The sequence below is a fragment of the Elephantulus edwardii genome, unplaced genomic scaffold (assembly GCF_000299155.1).
Source record: "Elephantulus edwardii isolate Elephantulus edwardi_28Jun2011 unplaced genomic scaffold, EleEdw1.0 scaffold00044, whole genome shotgun sequence".
Lineage (NCBI taxonomy): Eukaryota > Metazoa > Chordata > Mammalia > Macroscelidea > Macroscelididae > Elephantulus > Elephantulus edwardii.
In genome coordinates this window covers 6,464,525-6,479,503 of record NW_006399794.1, presented here as the reverse complement: position 1 = coordinate 6,479,503, position 14,979 = coordinate 6,464,525, and the positions used below count along the sequence as shown (strand labels likewise).

General features: G+C 37.8%; 1 protein-coding gene and 2 pseudogenes across 1 annotated transcript in view; all 3 read right to left on the bottom strand.

Moving 5' to 3' along the window:
• STK33 (serine/threonine kinase 33) overlaps positions 1 to 14,979 on the bottom strand; it is an 89,367-nt gene that overhangs the window by 25,255 nt on the left and 49,133 nt on the right. The window contains exon 11 of the mRNA XM_006885603.1: positions 734 to 955. Within this exon, the coding sequence (XP_006885665.1) occupies positions 734 to 955 (222 nt within the window). The remainder of the gene's footprint in view (positions 1 to 733; positions 956 to 14,979) is intronic.
• LOC102856964 lies at positions 2,467 to 3,787 on the bottom strand (annotated as a pseudogene).
• The window catches only part of LOC102862514, a 9,846-nt pseudogene continuing 7,974 nt past the window's right edge, over positions 13,108 to 14,979 (bottom strand).

Genomic DNA, 14,979 nt, shown 5'->3' with positions numbered 1-14,979 from the left:
TCCAGGACAAATCTGTTTGTTTTCCTAGCAGTCCATGGTATTCTCAATACTCTTCTCCAGCACCACAGCTCAAAAGTAAAATGATAAGCCTATTTAAATAATATTGCTGTTAATAAACGTATAACAAATAACTGAATATTTAATAAATTTTTATCTAGGTGATATGTAAAATTACTCCAAGTTAGAAGTTTTGTTAATATATAATCATTTTAGTAATGAGTTAACAACATTGAATTAAACCAATTACCTTAAATCCAAAAGAATTACTAGACAAATATCAGGAATTAGCTACCTATATAGTTCATGGGTCAAATCTGGCATGTTGTATGTTTTTGTAACACAATCAAATTCATACATTTATTTCAAAGACTACTTTCAAGCTATAACATCAGAGTTAATTAAAACTACATGGCCTAAAATATCTACTATCTGTTCTTTTACACAAAGAGTTTGCAAACATTTACTCTACAAAATTTACTGCCCATAAAATAAACATATAAGCCATAGCTTTATCATGGTAGCATTTGAAGTAGGAATAGAATCTTACTTGGACTATATATTAAGGTCCTGTTACAAACTAGCAACAATAAAAAAAACCAAACCAAAAAACTAGCAACAATAACCAAAAAAGGGTTCAAAGTTACCAAAAATGTTCTTAAGCTCTTGGGAGTATTTTACAGTACAGAGGAATACAACAATTCCTTTTTCTACTTGATTTGTTGCTGCTTCTTACCTGTTCTTCCTCTTTCTGAAATGAAGTGTTCTTGTCATCCTGGGCATTTATGCTGGATGGGAAAGCTTTCATGCTGGATGGGAAAGCTTTCAGATTTCCTTGAATAGACCAAGTGATCTTCTTTTGTTCCATCACACTTTCCTCATCACTCTCTGGGTTGTTTTTCCATTCCTTCATCATTTCTAATACATTGATTGGTCTTACTGAAGAAAGTGCATTGCCCTATTATTAAAAAATGAATTTTTGGTGTTATGGTATTCTGGAAAATTGAAAATATTCTTTAAAATTATAATTATATATTTGCCCAGATTAAGTAACAGTCACATGGGAAAATTACAATGCTAGACACAATCTGAAACTTTTGGGCTTAATTCCCTCTATGGCTTACTACTCATGTATATTATTGCTACAATATTCTGAAGTTTAAAAGGAATAGAAGTACTCCAATTTGAAAGTATAATGTAGCATCCTTGTGCAAAGGACACAATATAGGCAAAAAAATATACAAAAGCATAACCTCTATTAAGTACTTTTCTGAGAAAGCTAATAGAATGAAAGAGGTGGCCCAGAATTTGCCGGGTACACTGCAAGGAAGCCCATTCTACATTACGTATCTAAGTGAAAATATGAATTCAATTAGCCAAGCATTTGTTCAAGAACATAGATGTTTGATGTATAGATTAGATGATGTAGATATTATAAAATTATCTCAATATAGCTGATGCAGTAAACTGTTTTTATTCTTTATATGAATGGGGAAAAAAACCCTCAATAATGTTGAGAACATTCTTAACTCACAGCAACCTTACAGGGAAGAGTAAAATTGACCATTATGGTTTCCAAGATTGTAAATCTTTATGGAAAGAGATGGCCTCATTTTTCTCCTATGAAGTGGCTGGGGGATTTGAACTGTTAGCCTTTTGGTTAACACCCCAAAGATTAATCCTCTGTGCCACCAGTACTCATAGATCTAACTATGCAAAAATTGTCTGCTTTGTATTTTAACTATATTTCCCCCAAGTATAATGCTTTATTTAATGTGCTAAGAAATAGATGAATGCGGGTTCCTCTAAATTTGCTGTTGCATGTAGCCAAGTCAATTCTATCTCAAAGCAATCTCTTTCTTTTTTTTTTTAAAGCTTTATTCTTTTATTTCTTTTAAATTTAAAGAAACTTTGATTATAATTTGTTTAAAAGGTTTTTTTCAAACACTCAAAACATAATATGGGAATGACATCTTTTCCCCCCTCACTCAAAATCATGACGTCCATAGAATACATCCTTGTTGACCGGTAAGAAGTTACACTTACTTAACCTGGTATCTGCTATACCTCAAGCATTAATCCTACCCAAACACTCATGGTTCAATTCCACAAAGGTGAGCGAATCTATTCTCTCAGGAGTAACATTTTCAAATATAAAAGACTTCCTCTACAAGCAAAGAGTTTTTAAAGTATGTAAACTACACTCACAGGACCTGATTGAAAGGCTGAGAAGGAGATTTCACTTTAGAATGCACACACTCACACACACACACAGGAGTAAACGCTTCAATGCAGACGCCACTACTCTAGGTTGCATTACACAGCACACTGCAGGATCATACTTCTACTAACTAAGAACCAAGCCGGTCCTGGGGGACACTGGGAGTGGAAGGTGTCTGCATTAGAACAGTCTTAACCGCATCCCCTGGAACCGCCTGTCCGTCTCCAGCCCAACGCCCGTGACCACTCTCAGAAAGACAGGATGGTCTTGTGGATGATCTCCACGGCCTCCAGGATCTCATGCTCCTTGATCACCAGTGGAGGCCCTAGCCGGATGATATCACCGTGAGTCAGCTTGGCCAGAAGTCCATTGTCTCGAAGCCGGAGACACACCTTCCAAGCATCGTAATCTTTGGTTTCTTTAATGACGATGGCATTCAGTAACCCTTTTCCTCAGACGGCAGTAACCACATCAGAAGGCAGCTTCATGAGTTCACGTCTCAAGAGGACACCCATTCTGTACGCGTTTTCAGTCAGATTCTCCTCCTCCAAGACCTCAAGGGCTGCGATGGCCACGCGGCAGCCGAGGGGGTTCCCGCCGTAGGTGGAGCCGTGCTCCCCGGGTTTGATGGAGAGCATGACCTCATCATCACACAGCACGGCGGAGACAGGGTACAAGCCCCCGGAGAGGGCCTTGCCAAGCAGAATCACATCAAGCCTCACATCTTCATAATCGACAGCCAGCCACCGGCCAGTTCTGGCCAAGCCCGTCTGGACTTCATCAGCGATGAAGAGAACCTGGTGCTGGGTGCAGAGTTCCCGCACGCCCTGGAGGTAGCCATGGTCCGGGATGACGACGCCCGCTTCGCCCTGGATGGGCTCCACCATGAATGTGGCCACACTGGGGTCCTGGAGAGCACGCTCGAGGGCAGGCAGGTCATTGTAGGGGATGATTTCAAAACCCGGCATGAAGGGTCCGAATCCATCGTAGCTGGTTGGGTCTGTGGAACTGGAGATGGCAGACATTGTTCTACCCCAGAAGTTTCCAGATGCAAAAATGATCTTCGCTTTGTACTTGGGCACGCCCTTGACCGTGTAAGCCCATTTCCGAGCAAGTTTGCAGGCTGTCTCTCTGGCCTCCACGCCTGTATTCATGGGCAGCACTTTGTGGTAATTGAAAAGCTTAGTGATGTACTCTTCATATTCTCCAAGCACATCATTGTAGAAAGCCCTGGAGGTTAAGGTCAGCTTCTCTGCCTGCTGCTTCATGGCGTCTATGATCTTCGGGTGGCAGTGACCCTGGCTGACAGCACTGTAAGCGCTCAGGAAGTCAAAGTACTTCCTTCCTTCCACATCCCAGACGTAAATCCCTTTTCCTTTCTTCAGGGTTACAGGCAGAGGGTGGTAGTTGTGTGCACCATACTTAGATTCCCATTCAAAAATGTAGTCAGAGGATGGAGGGCCTTGGACTGTTTTTTTTGGTGGCAACAGAAACAGCAGAAGGCGCCGAAGAATGAAGCCCCCAACGAAGCAGAGACACGGTCTGTGATCGGGCCACTTTGGAAAGCATCGTGTCTGTCAAGGAGCAAGGCTACCGAGCTTTCTTCCCGCGGTTCAGGCTTGAGTAAGAATTTTGAACTTGGGATTCAAGGCCCAACTTCAGAGGATCCAGCAGCTCCTGACCAGTGGTAGAGAGCCTGCACCAGGGTGTCCACCGAGTGCAAAGCAACCTCTTTCAATACAGCATAACTGTACAAAGGGCATTTTATTAGATTAGAGTTTACTTCCCAGACTGTAAACTTCATTGCAGCAAATCTCTAATAAGTCTGTCTTTCTCCTCAAAAATCACTGCGTTACAGATATTCAGTTAGCAGTTGAATGCTTAACCATTGTACTACCTGAGCTCCTTCCTGCTTTAAATAATTTTTAATTTTAACTCAGACTGCTAGGGCAAAAAATTAGAAAACCTTCAGATTCAAATGTGGAATTCAGGTGTGGCCACAGCTATAAAATAATTAGGAATAAGTTGATACATGAAAGATTAAACTGGTGATCATCCGTGACACAAAAATCTAAGAAATGGGGTGCTTTATGGGCAGACAACTGAGTGCATTATTGAAGATTGTTTTTTAGTTTGGCCTATTTATTGTTAAGGACATAGGCAAATATTAAGTACACTGATAACTAAATGAGGATCAATACTTAATTCCTTGTGACTCTCCTATTCCCTGTTTTAAGAAAGACAATTTTCTTACCACCTTTTATTGCTTCGTAACTGTAGCTTATTATAGTGTTACCTCCCCATCTTCTACCAACTTCTATTTCTATCTATTTGTCTAAGCATTTAAACAAATTTGCTCAAACTAAAATCAACAGAATTGATGTTGAACCATCTCTCATTCTAACAATAAGTAATCACAATCAGATGAACTAACTGGGAAGAAAACCTCATCCACTAAAAAGGTATATTTACAATTTTACTTGCTATGTTTAAGAATTAAAAACTGTAATTATGTGCTTTAATCAATAATGTACTACTAATAATCATAGTAAGGGACTCTGATGGCACAGTCCATGGAGAGCTGCACTGCCAATCCAGAGGCTGAGCCTATCAATTCAGACCCACCAGCAATTCATTGCAAATAACTTTGAGTACAACAGGCTTAAGACACTTAAGGTCATAGGAAAGAAAGCTAAATTTTAAATATAAATTCGAATGCTTTTGGCAAAAGAAGACATATGATAAGGATTAACAAAGGGCTTTGTAAAATAATAGCATAACTTATTTTTCAATATGTATAAATTATATACTTTATAGTGAAAAATTTTAATGTACCATTTATACTCTTTATTTTACAATTAAATAATATCTAAATGGTGTACTTTGGACTAATTATCTGAAATTAAAGCAATGTTCACTCATATGACTAATTTTAAAGGAATATCGATTTAGTATTTTCATTTACTTTGTAAAAGTCTTTCAGTGTGATTTTAATGAAAGTTTACTAAAAGGTTGAGTTTTCATTAATTCAGTGATAGACATTTCCCCTTCCCCTCCCTCAATTAACTATGTAATGCATGTCTTGTTCCACTAATTTGCATACATATAATGTCTAATCATACATTCCTTTTAGTCTTTCCCTTCACCTATTCTAATGTACTGTCATTATCTATTCTTTTCCTGTTATTCCTCTCCCTTGACACCAACCTATTTTTATAATAGTAGTCTTATGCATTATTTGCCCTTTTGTAACAGATAATTTATTTCCAAACTTTTCCATGTTGTATAATGTTTTACAAATGTTATTCTTTTTTTCAGGGCTACATAATATTCCATTGTATGAATGTACCAAAGTTTTTGTATCCATTCATTTATTGATGGGCATTTGAGCTGCTTCCATCTCTTCAGTATTGTGACTAATGCTGCAAAAAACATGGTTGTTCATACATTGTTTGTGTCATGGCTCTGGTTTCTTTAGAAATATATTCTCCAAAGCGGGACAGTTGAGTCAAATGGTATTTCCATTTAAAATTTTTTGAAGAAGTGCCAGATTGCTTTCCATAGAGATTGTACCATTTTACCTTTCCTATCAACAATGTCTCTTCACATCCTCATCAGCATTTTTTTGCTCTCCTGTTGAACTTTGCTATTGTGGTGGGGGTGAGACATTATCTCACCTTTGTTTTTTCTATCTCTCTAATACCTAGGGATTTTGAACATTTCTTCATGTGTTTGAACATTCTTTCATGTGTAAACACTTCTTTGGTGAAGGCCTATTCACATTTTGTGCCCATTTTGTGACTGGGTTGTTTGCCTTTTTCTTGTTGAGGTACTGAAATATTTTATAAATTTTAGATATGAATTCTTTATCAAATATGTTATTGCCAAATAGTTCTTCCCAGTCTGTGGGCTTCCTTTCCATGCTGTTGGGGAGTTTTTTCTTTATGTTCATAAGGATCTGATTTTTAGAATGTCCATTCATCTATTTTATCTTCTTCTGGTTATAGGTTTTTCATTATGCTTGGAGGTGTATCAGTGTAGTAGAATAGGGCTTCTAGAGTTGTTCCTAATTTTTCTTTGATGAACTTTATATATATTCTTTAGTTTTACTCCTAGGCCCTTGACTTACATGGAGTTGGTTTTTTTATATGGTGTGAGGTATGGATTTTGCTTCAGTTTTTTCCAGATGGTTGTCCAATTTTTCCAGCATCATTTATTATTTATTCTTTCTCTCAATTGATTTTGTCTCCTTGTCAAAGATCAGCTGACCATTGGTAGATGATTTCTAGGTTCTCAATTCTGTTCCATTGGTGTATGTGTCACTGTGCCACTACTGTGTTGATTTGATCACTATGCCTGTGTACGAGGCTTTGAGATCAGGGACAGTGATCCCTCTTACCTTGTTTTTCTTTTTCAGTAGTGCTTTGCTTATTCAGAGTCTCTTTCCTTTCCAGTTGAAACTGGAAATTCCCTTTTGGTGTATTTGAGAATGGCGTCCATATCTTTATTGAGATTGTGTTGAACTTGTAGATTGCTTTTGGTAGACATAATTTTCATTATATTGAGTCCCCCTATACTGAACATACTATGGGATGCAAAGAGAACAAACAGGTCTATTCTGGAGAAAGTGAAACTGGTGTGCTTCTTACAAGCAAGGATAGTGAAACTGTCTTACATACTTTGGCCATGTTGTCAGAAGGGAACAGTCCTTGGGGAAGGACATCATGCTTGGAAGGGTTGGGGGTCAGTGCAGGAAAGGAAGATCCTGGATGAGATAGACTGACACAGTCACTGTAGCAATGGGGTAAGGTGTGTCAGACACAATGAGGTTGTTTCAGGACAGGACAAGATGCAGAGTCATGGTTCACAGGGTTGCTACGAGTTACAGTTGATTCAACAGCACATAACAATATCGCCTATGAATATGGACTATTTCCCCGTTTCTTTAAGTGTCTTTTTGTTAACTGTAGTAGTGTTTTGTGATTTTTAAAAATATCTCTTTTGGGTCTCTAGGGTTTTTTTTTTCACTCTAGGTTTTCATATTTGTTATAGTTTTCCATAAAATTCTGCTATTATCCTTTTTATCTCATTTAGTTCACTTGTGTCATTATTCATTCCATTTCTTATACAGATTATGTTTGTCTCCTATATTTTCCTTTGTTAAATTTGCCAATTTTACTGACCCTTTTGAAGAACCAACTCCTAGTCTTGATGGTTTCATTTTTTCTGTTTTCTATTCCATTTATTTCTGCCTTGTTGTTGTTGTTATGTGCCATTGAGTGAGTTGCTTGAGACTCATAGTGATCCTATGTACAAGAGCCCTAAACCCTGCTCTATCCTGTGCCAACGTTATTGTCTCTGACACACCTACCCCCATTTCCCCAGTCCACCTCATTGAGGGGTTCCTCTCTTGCGCTGTCTCTCCACTCTCCCAAACATGATGTCCCTCTCCAAGGATCGGTCCCTCCTTGTAACATGTCCAAAGTATGTCAAACAAAGCTTCAGAAGCTTTGCCTCCAAGGAGCAGCCTGGTTTTACCCTCTCCGGGACAAACCTATTTGTTCTCCTACCAGTCCATGATATATCCAACACTCTTCTCCAAAACCAGGGCTCAAAGGCATCAATTTTCCTTCTATCATCCCTAGTCATTGTCCAGCTCTCTGATGCATAGCAACTAGTTGTGAAGACTATGGCCTGGATATGGTGCATCTTAGTCTCCAGATTGATGTCATTGCTCTTAAATACTCTAAAGAGGTCCCTTACAGCTGACTTTCCCAATGCAATTCATCTCTTGATTTCCTGGCTGCTGGTACTAAGAATCTTGATTGTGGAACCAAGCAAACGAAAACTGTTAACTATCTCAATCTCTTCGCCATACTGTGAATTATGCTGCCAGTTGGTCCAGTGATGAGAATCTATGTTTTCCTGATGTTGAGCTTCAATCCATATTGAAGGCTGCAGTTCTCGACCTTCTGCAGTAAGCACTTCTGGTCCTCCTCAGTTTCAACAAGCAGGGTTGTGTCATCTGCATAACACAGGCTGTTAATAAATCTTCCTCCAATCCTCATGCCACATTTCTCTTCATACAGCCCAGTGTACCAGATAATCTGTTCTGCATACATTTTGAAAAGGTATGGAGACAGAATACATCCCTGGAAACACTCTTCCCAGTTTTGAACCATGCAGTGTCTCCTTGCTCTGTTCTGATGACTGCCTTCTGGTCCAAGTACAGGTTTTGCCTAAGCACAATCAAATAGTCTGAACTGCCTTCTTTTTTATAATTTCCTTTCTCTTAGAGGTTGTTAGGTTTTCTTGCTGTTCTCTTTATATTTGCTATTGTTGTTGTTGTTATATGCCATCAAGTTGCCTGCAACTTACAGTGACCCTATGTATAGTAGCTCTGAACCCTACCCTACCCAGAGTCAGTCTCACTGACTACTACACACTTAATCTCATTGCCCCAGTTACCATGTCAGTCCATCTCATCTGGGGTCTTCCTCTCCTGAACTGTCCCTTCACCTTTACAAGCATGATATCCTTCTCCAAGGACTGATCTGTCATAGTCACATGCCTAAAGTATGTGAGAAGGAGCTTCAGAATCCTTTCATCCAAGGAAAAACTTGGCTTCATCCTCTCCAAGAAAGACTTATTTGTTCTCTTTGTGGTCCATGATATGACCAATATTCTTCTCCAGCACCACAACTCAAAAGTCTAAATTCTTCTTCTGTCGTCCTTAGTCATTGTCCACCTCTCTGATGCATAGCAAGTAACTGTGAAGACCATGGCCTCGATCAAGTACATCTTTGCTGGATATGTTGGATTACAGTCAATTTTCATTCTTTCTTGCCTCTTGATGTGTTTTCTTATTACTATGAATTGACAGCTAAGTACTGCTTTGGCTGTATCCCAGAGGTTTTGATAAGTTATGTTTTCAATCTCAGTTGTTTCAAGAACTTTTTTATTTTTTATATTATCCACTCATATTCTAGCACAGTGTTGTTTAGCTTCCATATGCATGTTGTTGCTGATTACCTTCAAGTCAAGCACGACTCATAGTGACCCTATGAACAAAAGGTCTGAAGCCTTTCTATAACAATCGACATTTATCAAAGTTCATAGTTTCTGGAGGCATGTTGTTTAGGAAGTGGATACCATTCTTGCTTCCAACCAGGTACATAAGGTGTTGGTTTTCCTACCCTTCTTCTTGATTTCTAATTATATAGTATTGTTGTCTGAGAAAATTCTCTGCAGTATTTCAGTGTTTTTTAATTTACTGAGATTTGTTTAAGTTTCTTCCTAGTCACCTTAGCTCTCCCTGAGAGTGGTGTATTGAAGTCTCCTCTACTATTGTGTTTTCTACCTTTTTTCAATTCTGTTAGTTTGTTTTGTGCATTTTGCAGCTCTATAACTTGGTGCACATTTATTATAGTTATGTTCTCATTTTCTACTGCCCCTTTAAGTATTATACAGTGTTTTTCCTTGTTATTTATAATATTTTTTTACCCTGAAATCTAGTTTATCAGAGATTAATGTTGCTACTCCTGCTTTTTTTTTGGGTTGTCATTTGCTTAGTATATTTTTTCCCCATACTTTCTTTTTAGTCTGTCTCTATGTTTGTTTCTCAAGGCAGCAGCAAAGGACTTGTTTTATCCACTTGCTACTCTTTTTCTCTTCGCTGGTGCACTTAAGCAGTTAATATTCAATGTAATTATCAAGAGGCAAGATTTTATAGCCATCATTTTGTTGGGTTTATTTTTTTGTGTTGTTGCTGGTTACTTTTCTGTGGTATAAAAATGACTCTCTTTAGAACTTCATGCACTCTTTAGAATTTTCATGAACTCTTTTAGTCTCTGCTTTTCTGGTAAGGTCTTGATCTTTCCATCATATCTCATGAACAAGTTTTGCTGAATATAATATTCTTGGTTGGCAGCTGTGTTCTACGAATGTTTGGTAAATGTCATCCCACAGTCTTCTTGCTTGCATGGTTTCTGTGGATAAATCTTAATCTTATTTGATTTCCAAAATGATATGCTTATTATCTCATTTTTATGATACCTAGTAAATTTTCTTCCATGATTTTCTTTGGAGCCTTCCCCCTCTCCACACTTCCTGTTCTGAAATTCTAATTACGTGTATGTTATTCCTCTTGATGTTGGCCCGCATTATTCTTAGGCTTTCTTAATTTGCCTTCCTTTTTGTTTCTACTCTTTGCTCTAGCAGATCATTGCTGAATTCTCTCTCTCTTCTTTTGTTTTGCTGACTCTGTGCTCCATCTCTTCAATTCTGTTTATCTTTCCCTCCAACATGTTGGACAGCTTCTGAAGTGTTGGTCTTATTATTGTAGATTGCTTCTTCTTCTTCTTTTTTTTCCTTTCCTATTGTTTCATTTGTTTTTCCTTTGTCCTCAATTGGTCTCTTGATTTTTTTTCCCCCTAGGGTTCCTTTTTTTTTTCTTTCATCCAGTGAAAATACTTGATCAATGCTCTTTTGAACTCTGCAGCAGGAAGTTCTAGCAATCTTTCCACTTCCAGAAGACCTACTGGCTCTCACCACTTTTTTTTAAATGACATGTTGTTTTTGGTTTTTTTTTTTGTGGAATTTGAAGTCTGCTTCTTCTATGACATTGTGGTGTTCAGGGGGCAAGAAGCATGGGTCCCCTGCTAGGCTTGATCCTTGGTGGTATGACCTCCAGGCAATGAAGAGTGGAGAACCTGGAGTTCACTACTGAAATTGATGGTTTTAAGTACCTGGGGTGGAGATCAGTGGGGGAAGGGCTTCCTGACCTTCTGATTACTACTGGTCAGTGGTCACAGGACAGGCTCCAGGCCTTCTCCAAATTGCTGCTGGGGGTCACAGGAAAAAGTACTTGCTAAGAGGTTCTAAAGAGTGTGTGAACTACGTCAAGGACAGAAAGAGGCTTTCAGGTTCACTCTCCGCATGGGTCTACACCTGATTGGAGTAATCAGCTCAGTGCTGCTGGAGACAGAGAGAGGTTTCCAGACTCACTCCCTACTGGGTTAGTACCTGGCTGGAAGTAAGTGTGTCTTTCTGCTCACTACTACTGGGGACAGAGAGTGCCTCCAGGCTCACTCCCTGCTGGGGCTCAATATCTTGTTGAAGGTTCTATAGGGAAAATTTTTATAGAGTTCAAAATAAAAATATCAGAGAAAGATACACTATTTTTCAAAATTATTTTGAGAGTTGTTGTTATAATGAAGTGCTATCAAGTTGACTGTTGTTCACAAAGACCCTATGAATAACAGATTTGAACTTTGCCCTACCCTGCAACATCCTCACACTCTTTCTCATGCTCAAGTTCATTGTGGTAGTCACCGTATAAATGTATCTTATGAGAGTCATCCATGCTACCTTTCCCAGCATGATGTCTCTCTGCAAGAACTGGCTCCTCCAGAAAATATGCTCAAAGTAAAAGATGAAGTTTCACTATCCTTACCTCTCAGAAGCACTCTTGTTGCATTTTCTGGATTCAAGACCAATTTGTTTGTACTCTGGCAATCCTTCTACCAAAGCAAGACTTCTTCTAGACTTTCTTTTGACTTACATTTTCCTTGTTGTGTGTCACTGAGTCAATACCAACCCATTGCTGAGCCCTCAGCAGGTTTTCAGGGGCAGTAAATCACATGGGAGGAGACCGTTCATCATTCTCCCAAGGAGCAGTTGGTGGATTTGAACCATGTGTCTTTGGGATTGCAGCATAACCTCCTTCCACTAGGCCACCAGTGCAGCTCTAACTCTTCTCAATCTCACCTAAAACTTCTATTTAGTTGTAAAATTCTATGTTTCTTTCTATTGTCTTATTTCTTCACTCATATATGGTCTCATTATTGCTGCCTTGTTAGAATCCATCCATCACTTGTCTATCAGTTTGCTGTACTATGAAGGATTGCAAGGTGCTGTCAAGCTGGAAGCTATGCCACTGGCATTTCAAATACCAACAGGGTCACCAATAGTGAGAAGTCTTCACTAGAAATTCCAGATTAAGACAGACTAAGAAACATGACTGGTCACAGGCCTTTAAAACCTTTATGGGCAATGGAAGAATATCATAGTATATAACGAGGGAAGATGAGCCCCTCAGGTTGTAAGATACTAACAACGTGACCTAGGAAGAGCTTCCTCCTCAAAGCAGAATCTGTTATGATGACGTGGATGGAGTAAAGCTTTCACCTAGTGAAAGACCTTCTTTTGCTGATGCGGCAAGACTCAAAATGAAGAGAAACAGCTGCAAACATCTATTAATAACTGGAATGTGTAATATAAGAAGTATGAATCTATGAAAATTTGAAGGTGTCAGAAATGAAACTGAATGCATAAGGATAGGCATCTTAGCTATTGGCAAACTGAGATGGATTATAATGGCCAAATTGCCAAAATATGGTATAATGTTCATCATAAAAAATAATATTTCAAGATTTAGCCTGAAGTACAATAGTATGAGTAACAAGATACTATCCATATGCATACAAAGAACACCTGTTAATACATTTATTATCGAAATATACCACTAACTATGAAGCCAAAGATGATGGCATTCATAATTTCTATCAACTTTTTTTCAAGCCTTCTATTTTAAGAGGCCACTTTTATTCTGTAGTAAGTTTTACAGATGTCCACCCACTCTGTCAGGTTTATGTATCCTTTAACAGTTCTAACGTTAAAATTAGGGCAGTCTTAACCCTCAACCTTTAATTAGGCTATATTCAATATATGTGAGATCAGAGAACTTTCTCATGGAGAAAAACAACAGTGAAGGCACTTATACTCCCCATGCTAGTTCTGGAATACAATTTTAATAAGATATATTGATAAATGTATAATTTCTATGATTTGGGCAGAGAGTTCTCAGAAAGCATGGCTGTTGTGGTCAGTTAAGCATTATTATCTTTTTGCCATTGTTCAATCCATTTCAAGATCTGCTTTACATTATCCTCTAGATCTTATGGTTTATTGCTGGCCAGTTGGTGTACTATTTCTTCCTTGTAGGATGCTATGACTCCTTCATAAAGAACGTGGAAAATTTCACACTGAATATTATCTTGAAATGTCTTCTCATTATAATATCTTATTTTAAGTCTTTTGTACAATATATGGCTATCTGTTACCAGAACAAAAACTATATGAAACTAGCATTTGGGAAAGAAATCACAACCATGGTAATCAACAATAAAGCCACCTTCTTTCATATAGTTTTCTAACCCATCCACTACTCTATCTTCATCTAAAATGGGACAATCATACTTTTCATCATAGCCATCATATAACTGCCCTTCTTTAGCTAAATTACCCACATTAATGTATTTCAGTCCTAGTCTTGAGGCAAGCTCTTTGTCTAGTGTGGTTTATCCAACTCCAAGATATTCAGCTACAACATGAGCCCCCAGTTTCTACTAAATTTTGCAGGATGAGATCAACTGAACATACAATCAAGATGCATTAACAATAACTGGAGACTGGAATGCAAAGTTTGAAACAAAGAAGAAACACTAGCTGTTGTAAAATATGGCCTTGGTGACAGAAAATAGTATGATGATCACATGATGGAATTTTTTGCAGTGAATGATTTATTCATGTAAATATGTATTTTTTTTAAAAAAACCCATAAATAGTGACTTTACAAATTAATTTCATCTGCTGGACTATACAGGAAACAGACATCTGTGTAAAGAGACATTGAAGAAACTTAAAATCAACATTCAGGCCAGGGACTAGCTGTAGAACAGATCATCAACTATTCATATACAAGTTAAAAATGAAGTTGAAGGAAATGAAAACAAATCCACAATAGCCAAAATATGACTGTAAGTGTACCAAAACGGATTTTAAAAACTACCTTGAGAATAAATTTGACACATTGAATACTAATGACCAAAGACTATCAAGGAAATCATCCATGAAGAAAGCAAAAGCTCATTGTAAAGAAAAGGAGAAAGAAAAGATAAAAATGGATGTCAGAACAAACTCTGAAACTTGCACTGGAATGAAAAGAAGCCATAATGAAAGGAAAGGATTGTGAACAGATTTCAAAGAGCAGCTTTAGAACACAAATTAAATTAATGAAATGTGCAAGAAGCTAAAGTTAGAAAACCAAAAGGAAGAACACGCTTGGCATTTCTCAAGCTAAAAGAACTACAAATCCAAGTCTGGAGCTGTAACACTGAAAGATTCTATTGGCACAATCTTGAATGATATAGGAAGTATGAAAACAAGATAGAAGGAATACACTTTACCAAAAAGAATTCTTTTTAATTGTTTCAGGAAAGAGTTATAATTCTGTATGTGCTCATCAGTCTCTGTCAAGAAATCTGGAAGACAGTTGCCTGGCCAACTGCTTGGAAGAGATCCACATTTGGGATTTCTTTTCCATAAAAGGTGATCCAACAGAATGTGAAAATTATTGAAAAATATTATTAATATCACAAGTAGTTAAAATCTGGCTGAAGACTATTCAAAAGCCACTACAGCAGTAGATTGATGGTGAACTTCCTGAAATTCAAGCTGGATTCAGTAATCCAGGGAAAATGAAACATTGTTGATATTAGAATAATGAACATTGATGCTGGCTGAGGGCAGAAAAATACCAAAAGGATGTTTACTTATGTTTTAGTTACTATGTAAATGTATTTGGCTATGTGTATCATAAAAAAGTGGGATTCATAACAGGTATGCAAGGATGGTTCAACATAAGGAAAACAATCAATGTAATTCATCACATCAACAAGGCAAAGAACAAGAACCATATG